The 12,444-nt window shown below is 36.1% G+C and overlaps 1 protein-coding gene across 1 annotated transcript; it reads left to right on the plus strand.

The window, feature by feature from the left end:
- Positions 1–1,506: 1,506 nt before the first annotated feature.
- On the plus strand, positions 1,507–11,784 carry LOC146619312 (cytochrome P450 2G1-like). Its single transcript, XM_085371102.1, has 9 exons — positions 1,507–1,937; positions 2,107–2,269; positions 5,456–5,605; positions 8,487–8,647; positions 9,481–9,657; positions 9,858–9,999; positions 10,144–10,331; positions 10,458–10,599; positions 10,772–11,784. Exons 1-9 carry the CDS (start codon positions 1,770–1,772, stop codon positions 10,951–10,953), a joined length of 1,473 nt encoding a protein of 490 aa, XP_085227228.1. The 5' UTR covers positions 1,507–1,769; the 3' UTR covers positions 10,954–11,784.
- Positions 11,785–12,444: the final 660 nt, after the last annotated feature.

The following is a 12,444-nucleotide window of genomic DNA, read 5'->3' on the forward strand; positions in this document are numbered from 1 at the left end:
TCAACCTTCAGAAAACCAAGAAGCCTATTACATATTACTTGTGAACAAGAGCAAGATATTTAAACTCTTCCACTTGGCTGTAATGCATCCCTTGGAGGGATTCCTTCTGAAAGCAATAGTTTCAAACTTGAAGGTGTTTATTCTCAGGAAGTTATAAGGAGTAAAACAAAGACAGAGCTATATATACACAGGGGCCTGGGGAATAGGGAAAAGATGGGAACATGTGGAACTAGTCACTGATAATGACAAAAGGAGGTAAAACAGCCACAAGACACAAAGAACAAAAGACTACCAAAATAAAACAGGAAGTAACATGATAAGGAAAAATGAGAGACAGAGAAAAAGTCTTGACATAATTCAAGAGAACACAGGAGAGGCACAAAACACTGAAAAACAAAGAATTAAATATGAACCACAAGCAGAAAGTAGATTCCAAAGGGTAACAAAACTATAAGACAAACTGAGAACATAATCATAAAGAAACCAACCAGACGTTTTCTGCTGACTGCAAAGAATACAATACTGTAAATGTGGGCACAGAACACAGTGTCCATGACATTGAATGGTTTAGTTTGCAAAAATCAAGTTCTTTCTAAATATTATTCACTGTTAATAATTATAAATTGCAGTTGCAAGGATTTTATTTAATGATAATTCAGTTATACCTGTCTTTAACAGTCATAATGATTATATAACTTTATATGAATGTTTAAGAATGTTATAATCATTTCCACTTTAAAAAAACATATTTAAATCATTAATCAGCGTTATCCTTTCATATAAAATAGAACATCAGATTGTGTCATAATTTATATAAATACATTCTCTCTGCTCTCTGAACTTAATGGATTATTAATTAATTATCCATTTACTAAATTCAGGTAACTTGTTACTGGTTTCTAAATGGATACATAGTTCAACATTTACTATAGACACATTATTAGGGAATTTTTGACTCGGGTCAAAATTGAACCAAACCAATAAGCACAGGCATGAAATATAAACAGTATGTGTTCCAGTTATAAGTTAACTAACAGCTAGTACAAATTACTTTAGACGTGTCAACAAAGCATAAAGGTTTTTTGAACATCAAATTGTAATTGCTGTTTAAACTTAACAAAACTATGTTTCTCCTTAGTGCTGAGCAGGTAACCCCAGTTTCATATGAAAAAGAAAATAAACAATCCAAATAAAGTCTGAAAAAGACTTGATATTGAATAATTTTGTGAAATGCTGCTTTTAGATCATGAGTATTTGCTACTTAAACAGCATTCACTATTAGTTTATATGTGCCTATGCTGTTACAGACAGCATATAACTGTTCAAACAGGTGTCAGAGCAGTTTGTGGGTCAAATCTTCCCCAGTAGGGGGCAGTGTAGACTGTCGTTCATGTGAGATTTTATTATCAGTTGTTCTTATCAACAAGGTCTGGTTATATTTTGTGTTAGTTGGCATCATTATCAAGTTTGTAGTGCAGCAAATTTACATTATTGCCAATTATTGTTATGGATATTTTACACCAATTTTCTATTTAAATCTAGCAAAGTTTTTATCTTTATTATTCAAATCAAGTATTGCAAAGGATTTTGTCAATGAGAATCATTAATGAGGTAAAAGTGTGCTAAGGTGCACAAGATTACAGCATCATATTGGTCATGTGTGTCCAACCAGCCAAACCTCTGTTAAATATAAACTAGCTACAGGAGCCAATCACAGAGAGAAAGTAGGTATATAAGGAAGGACAAAAATAAAAAAATGATACAACATTATGGAGTTTTCTGCCACAGTGATCTTGGCAGGGCTAATCTTAGCTCTGCTGTGGCTGTTTAGTGTAAAAAGAAGGAAGTATCGCCTGCCTCCAGGACCTGCTCCACTTCCTCTTCTAGGAAACCTGCCACAAATAGACAAAAATGTACCTTTTAAAAGCATACTTAAGGTGAGTTTGGAATTTTTATTTATTTATTTATTAATTTTTAGCATTTTTCATATTGTTAAATTGTTCAGTAAGAATAAACAAGAGCACCCTCCATTACTGTTCTGGATTTTTATTTTAGCTGCATGCTGACGTTGCATAAATATAAACAAGGCTTTTTACTTTGTCTTAGTTCAGTGAAACCTATGGTCCTGTGATGACACTGTACATGGGCTGGCAGCGGACAGTGGTTCTGGTGGGGTATGATGCTGTGAAAGAAGCCTTGGTGGATCAGGCAGATGACTTCACAGGCAGAATGCCCGTACCATTTCTGTTCAAAGCTACCAATGGTTATGGTAACAAGACACCATATATCAGTTTGTACCTAAAGTACAAAAGAATGGAAAGAATGACAACTGTTATTGATGGAGTGATGGAATGTTTATCAGTGGAAATAAGTATAGAAAAAAGGAAAAACCTAATTGTCAGTTGTATATATAGAACACCAGGATCTAAGATTGAGATATTTAAGGATAATATGGAGGACTTATTTACAAATATAAATCAGAAAAGAATGTTTATTTGTGGGGACTTTAATATTGACTTATTGAATCCAAATCATAATAAGAGTACAGAAGAATTTATTGATTCCATGTACAGCATCGGTTTATTTCCACTGATAACAAGACCGACCAGAATAACATCTCATTGTGCAACTCTATTAGATAATATATTTACAAATATAATAGAAGGAAAGATAAAAAGTGGGCTGTTAATCAATGATATAAGTGACCATTTACCAGTCTTTGCATCTTATAAATGCCATTATAAAGTGAACAACGATGGACATAAGATTATTTACAAAAGAATAAGAACAGAGAAGACCTTAAATTGTCTTAGAAATGAACTTTTAAAGCAAGATTGGAATATTGTGTATGAACAAACAGAAGTTAATAAAGCTTACGAAGGATTTTTAAGAACATTTAACACATTACTTGATAAAAACTGCCCAGTAATTGAAATCAATAGGAAACACAACTATGCAGGAAGACCATGGATGACAAAAGGACTACAAAATGCCAGCAAAAAAAAGAATACCCTATATCGAGAATTCATAAAAAAGAGAACAATAGAAACTGAAATGAAGTATAAAACTTACAAAAATAAATTAACTAATATAATGAGATCCTGTAAAAGAGAGTATTACATTAAAAGGTTAGAACACAATAAAGATAACACAAGAGATATATGGAATGTATTGAACAGAATAATCAAAAATGAATCAAGGAATAATGATTACCCTGGGTACTTTATAGAAGGGACAAGAAGTATTAATAACATGGAGGAGATAGTAAATGGCTTTAATGAATTCTTCGTAAACATAGGGCCAAAACTGGCAGAAGAAATAAAGGTTGATGGAATAGAAAGGGACACTGGTGAAAATATTGAAAGGAATAGTAGCTCAATGTTTTTAAGAGCAGTGGAAGAGAAAGAGATTTATGACATAGTTAGAGGACTTAAGAACAAAACCAGTACAGACTGGAATGATATTGATATGGTAACGGTAAAGACAGTTATTGATGGTATCGTAAAACCATTAAAATATATATTCAACTTGTCGTTTCAAAAAGGAGTTTTTCCACAAAAAATGAAAGTTGCTAAAGTTATTCCCATTTACAAAACCGGTGAAAGACATCATTTTACAAACTATAGACCAGTGTCAATACTCTCCCAGTTCTCTAAGATACTGGAAAAACTCTTCATAAAAAGATTTGATAGTTTTGTGGAAAAATATGAATTAATGACAGATAGTCAGTATGGGTTCAGAAGCAACAGATCAACAGCTTTGGCACTGATAGATTTAATGGAAAAGATAACGGAATGTATGGATAATAAGAGGTATGCGCTCGGAGTTTTCTTAGATCTAAAGAAGGCGTTTGATACTGTTAATCATGAAATTCTATTAAAAAAACTGGAAAAGTACGGGTTTAGGGGAGTGGTTTTGGAATGGTTAAAAAGCTATGTAGGGAATAGGCAACAATATGTACAAATAAATGAATATAAATCTAATTTGATGGATATAGCTTGTGGAGTACCTCAAGGTTCAGTACTGGGTCCAAAAATGTTTATTATGTACTTAAATGATATCTGCAGAGTATCGGAGATTTTAAAGTTTGTAATATTTGCAGATGACACAAATATACTGTGTTCAGGTGTGGAGTTGCCACAGGTTTTGGGGATGATCACACAGGAATTAACGATATTAAAGAAGTGGTTTGATATAAATAAATTATCATTGAATCTAGATAAAACCAAATTTATGTTGTTTGGAAACCAAAAGAAAAACATCGAAGTAGAAATATGTGTTGACAATGTATATTTAGAAAGAGTAAATGAAATAAAATTTCTTGGGGTGATCATTGACCACAAGCTCTGTTGGAAGCCACACATTACTTATGTTCGGGGGAAATTGGCACGGGGCATTGCCGTCCTGGGGAAAGCAAAGCATATGTTGGATCAGAAAGCACTGCACATTTTATACTGTGCTTTACTACTGCCATATATGAGCTACTGTGTAGAGGTCTGGGGAAACACATACAAAAGTAACACACAAACAATAACTATAATACAGAAAAGGGCCATTAGATTAATAAATAATGTAGGGTACAGGGACCATACAAATGCACTCTTTGTCAAAATGCAAGCTATTAAATTCCAAGACTTGGTGAAGCTTAAAACAGCGCAAATAATGTATAAAGTAAGAAATAAATTGCTTCCCAAAGAAATCTGTAAATTGTTCATAGAAAGAGAAGGTGGGTATAACTTAAGAGGGAAATGGAATTTAAAAATACAAAGTGCTAGAACAACTTTAAGAACTATGTCAATCTCAATTGCAGGAGTTAAATTATGGAACAGTCTAACAGAAGAAATAAAAGACAGTCAAAACATAAAACAGTTTAAAGTAAAATATAAAAACCTAATTTTAAATAAGTATAAGAATGAAGAAAACGGGGTTAACCCAGGACGGTAATGTTGCTGGTAATGGTGTTGCGGTTCTTTTTTGTTTTTTTGTTTTGTTTTGGTTTGTTGTTTTTCCATAACTTGTGTATCTGCAAATATACACATTCTGTATTTTTCATATGAAAGAAACTATACTGTGGTGGGGCTTGCTAATTTCTTGTTTTTGATTTATGTATGTTATGTTTTGTTTTACTTCATATGTTTCATATGTTGTTTGTTTAATTTAAGACAAAAAAAAATTAAATGAATGAGAGGTAAAACTTGAGGGGGTAGGGACAAATAAGTAAATACTTCAGCCTACTCCTTTTCAAACAAATAATGGAATGATATTTTGTAATGATTGTGAAGGCACATGTTTGAAATGTTTGAAATAAAAATGAACTGAACTGAACTGAACTGAAGTTTTCAAGACGAGTGATTTCTTTGGCATGACTCTAAGTCAACTTTACATGAAAATAAAGAAATTTCAAATAATAGTTTGTGTAAAAGTTTTTCCTAATCTTGACATTTCATCTTCTCAGGTTTAGCAATCAGTAATGGGAAGCGCTGGCGCCAGCTGCGACGCTTCACACTCACAACCCTGAGAGACTTTGGGATGGGACGCAAGGGGATGGAAGAATGGATCCAAGAAGTCAGCGAACACTTGAGGGTTCACATACGTACATTTAAAGGTGCGTTTTTAGCTATTGTATGGGCACATATTACATACAGGGTGGATTTGAAAAATCATTCATTGCTCAATCATTGCTTCTCTCTCTCTTTTTCCAGTACAGTAGCTTGACTATGACAAAAAAGATTTCAATTCAATATTTACCTCAGAATTGACTGGCAGTTTAAGAAATAAAACATAATAACAAGAACATTTCTAAAACTCTTAATTTGTGCCTGCACAAGAAATAGGCTGTAGTAAGAAGCAAAAATAAATATGTAACAAAATGCACCAAATACACATAAAAGTGTTGATAAAATATGTCAAATAATTCAGTAACATTTGAAGTCTATCAGATTTTGCAATTAACATGCAAATCCTCCTTTGTCTGAACTCTTTAACGTTTGAACAGAAGACATGGAATATTGCATAACATGCTAAAACACTAAAGTATCGTTTATAGCGTCTGCTTGCTGTGACATGAGTGATGCACTTGGAAAGGATAAACTTATCCATGCCAATTTACAGTTATATGTTTTAATAAAATTATTTACTTTCAATTGTCATATCCACCTGAAAACTGAGGAAAAATGGATCTTTCAGTCAAACTTTTTTTGTGATTTGTGTGTCAGCTGCAGAGGACTTAACTGAATAGGCTAGGTCTCAGGAGAATATTATCAATAAAAGTTAATGATCTAACCACAAGTTTGGAGCAAAATCAGTTTATACAGAGTGGCCTATATAACAGAGAGTAAGTAGGCGTGAACACAGATAATTTTGTGCCATGCCTAGGAACTATGCTGCTGTTAATACTTAAAGTGTAATTACACTATAATGGAGTAATGCTGCTCTCTGGTTAGTCTGGGCCTTTATGTGAAGAGTTTGCAGCCTCAGAGTCCTCTCACAGTACAAACAAATGGGTTTCAGTGTATTTGTTCATCCTAACCTGGCTGTAGGTGTGTGTTTGTCTGCCTCTTTGTGTTAGCTTTGTGTTAACCTTGTGACTACTGGGGTACATGCTAGAAACAAACAATCCAAAAAAATACTTAAGTATTTACTCCATAGCAGACAGTGAAGTACAACAAAGTATTTGGCAAGTAGATTCCAATGAAGCAACATAGAAGGGTGGAAATTCAGCAATGGCAGGAGATAGCACATGCTGGTGGTAATAATAACACAGCTGGAGACTTGGATGAGCAACAATGATAAAGTGGACATGGCTGAGGGAGATTTTGAAAGGTAGAATGACAGAAAAACACTGAGATTTAAAGCACACAGAGCAGAGATTTTTTTGTTATGAAAATCAAATCAAATTAGAGAATCAGCGTGATGATGAAAGAATTCGATTTAAAAAGAGGAAAGCAGAAGTGAGAAAAAGAAAAGAATTGCAATCCAAAAGCCCAAAAATCCAGACAGATGATTTCATTATTGAACTTCATGATATCATCATATGATAATTAACCTTAGTGGACTTCAGTTGATTAATGTGAAGAACTTTTTTTGTTTATCATAATGCTCTCTTTTGTCGGTTGTTGTGAAAGTGTAAACAGCCGAATGGCCAGTATATTTGTGGAGCAGACAAAGAAGCAGAATAACAAGAAACAAGACTGGAGTACAACAAAAAGCGAGTTGTTTATTTTGGCTGATGAAAACACAAAAGCAAAAGGCAAAGGCAAAAACTAAACTATAACCTAAACTGGGAAACACTAAGACTAGACAAGAAAAACATTAACATGAAAAGGAGCGTGCAAAAACTGAGACTAAAGACAACATTAAATCCATGGATCATAAGGAGAGGAAAACAGACGACCTGACAGTGAACAAAGGGAGACAGAGGAGTTAAATACACAGAAGGGTAATGTGGGAAGTGGAAACATATGGGGAACACAGCTGACACAAATCAACATGACACCAAAGGGCAAGCAAAACTAATACTGAACATGGAACACAAGACCGTCAAAATAAAGCAGGAAACGTGGAGAGATGTAAACTGGGAAGCACAAGCTTGACACAAGGTTCAAGAGAAAGCAAACATGAGAGACAGACAGAGGGACCGAGGGAGAACAAGAGTGAGGGAGCACTAGAGAGAGAGGGAGACTTAAACAAGGGGCACTTGAGAAAGAGGGAACGAGACATGACAGAAAGGACAGACATGGGACAGGAAGGGGAGACGAGACACCTGGACCAGACAACATGGAAGCAAATGTAACTAAGCATACTGCCAATGCTAAGAATAAGTTAATACTAAATAATAGAAAACTACATCCATGAAGTTTTCTATTTTTCTTTTATTTAGTGCCAACCACCCATCCATGGTGCAGCACAGTTGCACGGTGGTCAGCTGTTGCCACACAGCAGGAAGGTCAATTCCATCATCAGGCTGGGATCTTTCTGTGTGCAGTTTGCATGTTCTTGCATGTGTTTGTGTGGGTTACCTCCGGGTACTCTAGCTTCCTCCCACCATCCAAAGACATGCAGTTTGTGGGGATAGGTTAATTGATTAATCCAAATTGCCCATAGGTGTGAATGCTGGAGTGAATGTGAGCGCGAATGGTTGCCTGTCTCTGTGTGTTAGCCCTGCGACAGACTGGTGACCAGTCCAGGGCGTACCCTGCCTCTCGCCCTATGACAGCTGGGATAGGCTCCTGCGACACTGAAAAGGATAAGCGGAAGCAAATGGATGGATGCATCATTCCAAACAAAAAATTCACAAAAAGACCATAAACTTGAAAATGCTGGGTCACAGACCCAGACAACTGACAGAAAGTTTCTAACTGTCAAATCTTTCTTCAAAAGAAACTAAACTAAATTAGATGATTTATTTAAATAAAAACCTAACATTTGCATTTTTAATTCGTAACTTTGCAAACTATTTCCAACTGTCTTTTTCCTTTTTTCTCCAGGTAAACCATTTGACCCCCAATTTTTGTTAAGCAGCACTGTTTCTAATGTGATCTGCTGCCTGGTTTTTGGGGAACGCTTCAGTTTTGAAGACAAGCAGTTCCTGCACCTTCTGACCATCATAACTAAGATCATAAGGTTCAACAGTACTCCTCTTGGTCAGGTCAGTGGACATGATTACAAAAAAATTAACATATAAAAAAAATACAACAAACATACTGATCAGATAGTTCTGCATTTTTTACCTCCAAACCAACAACGCTGAAGTGTCACAGTTAGCACTGGCCAACCGTGGGGATGTGAGGAAGGAGGACCCAAATGCTAGACTCTTTATGATAAACAGTGCCTTTATTTACAGTGGTGTAAATAATACACAGAATAATAAATCCCAGTGTGTTCCCTTGACTCCCATGTCGTGTCTTCCACCCACAAGTCCGTGCTCTTCTGCTCCTGTGTGTCCGCGCACCCAGTGCTCGCTGCTCTTGTCTTCCATGCTCCTTCCTGGAGAAAATAACAAAGAAGCAACCGTCAGGACACTCAGGCATGCACTCACTTAACTTGGCTCACGAAGCCCACTAACATGGAGTCTCACACAACGATCCCACACCAAGACGACCAAGACGCGCTCAGCCACACTCTTAAGTAGCTCCCCGACTAGGCTTCATTAGCTGCAGGTGTGTGTGATCATCTGCTTTAGGTGTGGCCAGTCTCCAGACGGGACACACCCACCAGGCCTGCCTGAAACCCAGTGCTCACTCACAGACACATCCACTTGCCTATACATACAAGCATGGAGAACACAAGAACAGCAGCACAGTGCAGCCAACATACATAATATATTATATCAGTCCATAGCTGCTCATGGACCCTGGGTCGCTCAGATCCAGGTCCCTGACACGAAGTGTGTTGTCTAAAGAATTAATACTCAGTAATACTGATTGCATATTTTCATACGTCTTTAGACAAATAAAGCTGCTGTGTTTTTCCCTCCTGAAGATGTACAACATCTTTCCCCGGCTCATGGAGCATCTTCCTGGCTACCACCAAACTATTTTTGGGCATGCAGAGGAGGCCAGAGATTTTATCGAGAGGAAAATCCAAGAGCACAAACAGACACTGGACCCCAGCTCCCCCAGAGACTACATTGACTGCTTCCTCATCAGAATTAATCAGGTTGGAAAGAACTGAAGGATCAGTTGCTTTGTTTAGGGCACTTTGCATTGTGTCGTTCTTTTTTCCGTATTTGCATTAAACAGGTTGGAATTATTTAAACTATATTTCGAGCTGGTCTGTTATGTGCTGCTAAAATGGCATTTGAGTATTTTAAATTTGGTTTCTGTTGAGACAACAATATTCCTAATTTGTCTCCTTAGGAAAAGGACAATCCCTCAAGTGAGTTAAATTATGACAACTTGGTTTCTACTGTACTGAATCTGTTTGTTGCTGGAACAGAGACCACCAGCTCCACCCTGAGATATGCTCTCAGTGTGCTGATTAAATACCCCAAAATACAGGGTAGGTGTACAGAAAAAAGTATTACCAACTTGCTTTTAGCCCTAAATATATTATAGTTAGGGATAAGTCTGTTTGTGAATCTAAAACTTAGCAGTCATTACAAACAGATCAGAGCGGTTATAGTTTTTGTTTTGCTTTGTCCAGAGAAAATGCAGCAAGAGATTGACACTGTAATTGGAAAAGATCGTTGTCCCAGGATGCACGACAGGAAGTCCCTCCCATTTTCAGATGCTGTCATCCATGAGGTCCAACGTTTTCTTGACATTGTGCCCTTCAGCGTACCTCACTATGCACTGAATGACATATCCTTCAGGGGTTATACAATCCCAAAGGTATTCTTAATTCCAAGACATTATACGTATTACAGTCAGTATTAAGTCCATTGTGCATCATGTCAGGGGTTAATGTCAAAAGTATTAAAAGCATCAATAGACTAACAACATATTTCTTCTGAACAGGACACTGTAATTATTCCTTTCTTGCACTCTGTGCTGAAAGAGGAAAAGCAATGGGCCACTCCCAGGTTCTTCAATCCCCAGCACTTCCTGGACCATAACGGCAACTTCAAGAAAAATCCTGCATTCATGCCATTCTCTGCAGGTACATAAAGTCCTGACACAGTTGATAAATTATACAATTTTCAGCTGTAGCTCTATATAAATCAGCTAACCTGGCCTCAAGGCACTTATTATTGTAAGGTAGAAAGCCTAAATTAATAAGAACAAGCAATTTTGGTTACCATAGAGTGATTTGTGATTGTGTGTCTTTACAGGGAAGAGAGCGTGTGTTGGCGAGTCTCTTGCTCGTATGGAGCTTTTTATCTTCGTAGTCTCACTGCTGCAGGATTTCACCTTTTCCTGTGAAGGAGGCCCTGACAGTGTAGACCTCGATCCAGAGTACAGCAGCTTTGCCAATTTACCTCGAAGTCATCAAATCATAGCTACAGCACGTTAAAATGAGAGCCACTCAGTCTGTCATCATTTGCAGCACTATCACTGACATGGATCTCTACAACATGCTGCATTGCGTTAATGTGGTGCAGTAACATTAAATGCACAATTAAAAGTAGAGTTAAATGAATGTGCAATAAATTTTTGCTGTTATGTCTGTGATATAGAAAAAAGACATGAAATAATAATAATATAAGTGAGATGTCGGGTTTTAGCTGGGAAGGCATGATTTCAAATAATGTGCTGAATCTAAGTTCTAAGAGTTTCTGTAGTGTTTTAAACTAAATAGTGAATTTACTGACAAATTGTTGTTGTTGTTGTTTGTTTTTTTTTGTTTCTTTCATTTTTTTTTTTGTCAAAACACAAACACAGAAACACGATAAAGTTACTCATAGGTTTTATATAATAATTTCAACAAGTCTTTCAGAGTTGATGATAAAGAATATCCACGCCCTGAGTCATTCCTGTGAATCATTAACGTGCAATCTTGGTGAAGAGGACGGAGCTGTTTTACATGTTTTGATTATAGAAATCAGGTCAAATGTTGTAATAGCTGTTTGGCAATGAAATGAGAAATAGGTGTACTAAGGTGAACAGGAAGATCACATGGCTCACCTGTGCTCTAATGCGGTGCTCCTGCCAACTCTCTGTCAAACATAAACTAACTAGCAATGAGTATAAACAAACAAGTAACAGAATACAAAGGTTATCTAATAGATGACAGTTGGAATTTTGCTGTATTGCATAGCTCATGTATGAAACCTGCTTTGCCTGTACTCTTTATTCCTTATGTATATCTGGATGCAGTGGATTCAAAATAAAGATACTACATAACCTGCAAAAGCATTACAGCTTCATGCATACCCTTGCTTTTCTAAGAAATCAAAAAAGATCTTTAAAACAAAATTTTAACTGTAACAAATAGCAGTTAATTGTTGCACCAGAGTGGATCAATATATTCATTGTAACCACACTATTACAACACCAACAGTCACAATATCAATAAATGTTAATGATTGATGAGCTTTAAAAAGGTTACACTGAGTGACCTATGTGCCAGACAGCCAGTGGATGTCCAAGTAAACACATAGGCAACATTATGTCATGTCAGACAAAGCTAAAGACAATACTGTAAATACTGACAGCATTTACAAGTACTGACATGGTAGACCTAAAGTTAATCATTTGAAAACACAATATAATTTTTGGGTTTTTCTATGTATATATTATTGCTGGGTCTGCCTTAAAATATAAAGCGTCTTGAGGTGATTGTTGTTGTGATTTGGGGCTGTATAAATAAAATTGAATTGAAAATTGAATTGAATTGAATTGAAAATGGTCAAAGCATACCATCAGAGCAGCCTGTTATTACTACTTGTAGAGTGCTCCAATAGAATCCCCATTAACTTAAGAAAAACTAGTCATCCTCTAGTATAGAATTGAAGGATATCTGTCTTCTTCCAGAAGCACATTGCTTTATTCTTTGAAGTCAACC

The sequence above is a fragment of the Diplotaxodon limnothrissa genome, linkage group LG14 (genome assembly GCF_057381915.1).
Source record: "Diplotaxodon limnothrissa isolate DT_005_m linkage group LG14, D_limnothrissa_male_GT1.1, whole genome shotgun sequence".
Lineage (NCBI taxonomy): Eukaryota > Metazoa > Chordata > Actinopteri > Cichliformes > Cichlidae > Diplotaxodon > Diplotaxodon limnothrissa.

Coding starts and splice junctions, on each gene's coding strand:
- LOC146619312 (XM_085371102.1), top strand. CDS start 1,770: ATGGAGTTTTCTGCCACAGTGATCTTGGCAGGGCTAATCTTAGCTCTG. Junction 1,938..2,106: donor CTTTTAAAAGCATACTTAAG/GTGAGTTTGGAA, acceptor ACTTTGTCTTAG/TTCAGTGAAACCTATGGTCC. Junction 10,600..10,771: donor ATTCATGCCATTCTCTGCAG/GTACATAAAGTC, acceptor GTGTCTTTACAG/GGAAGAGAGCGTGTGTTGGC.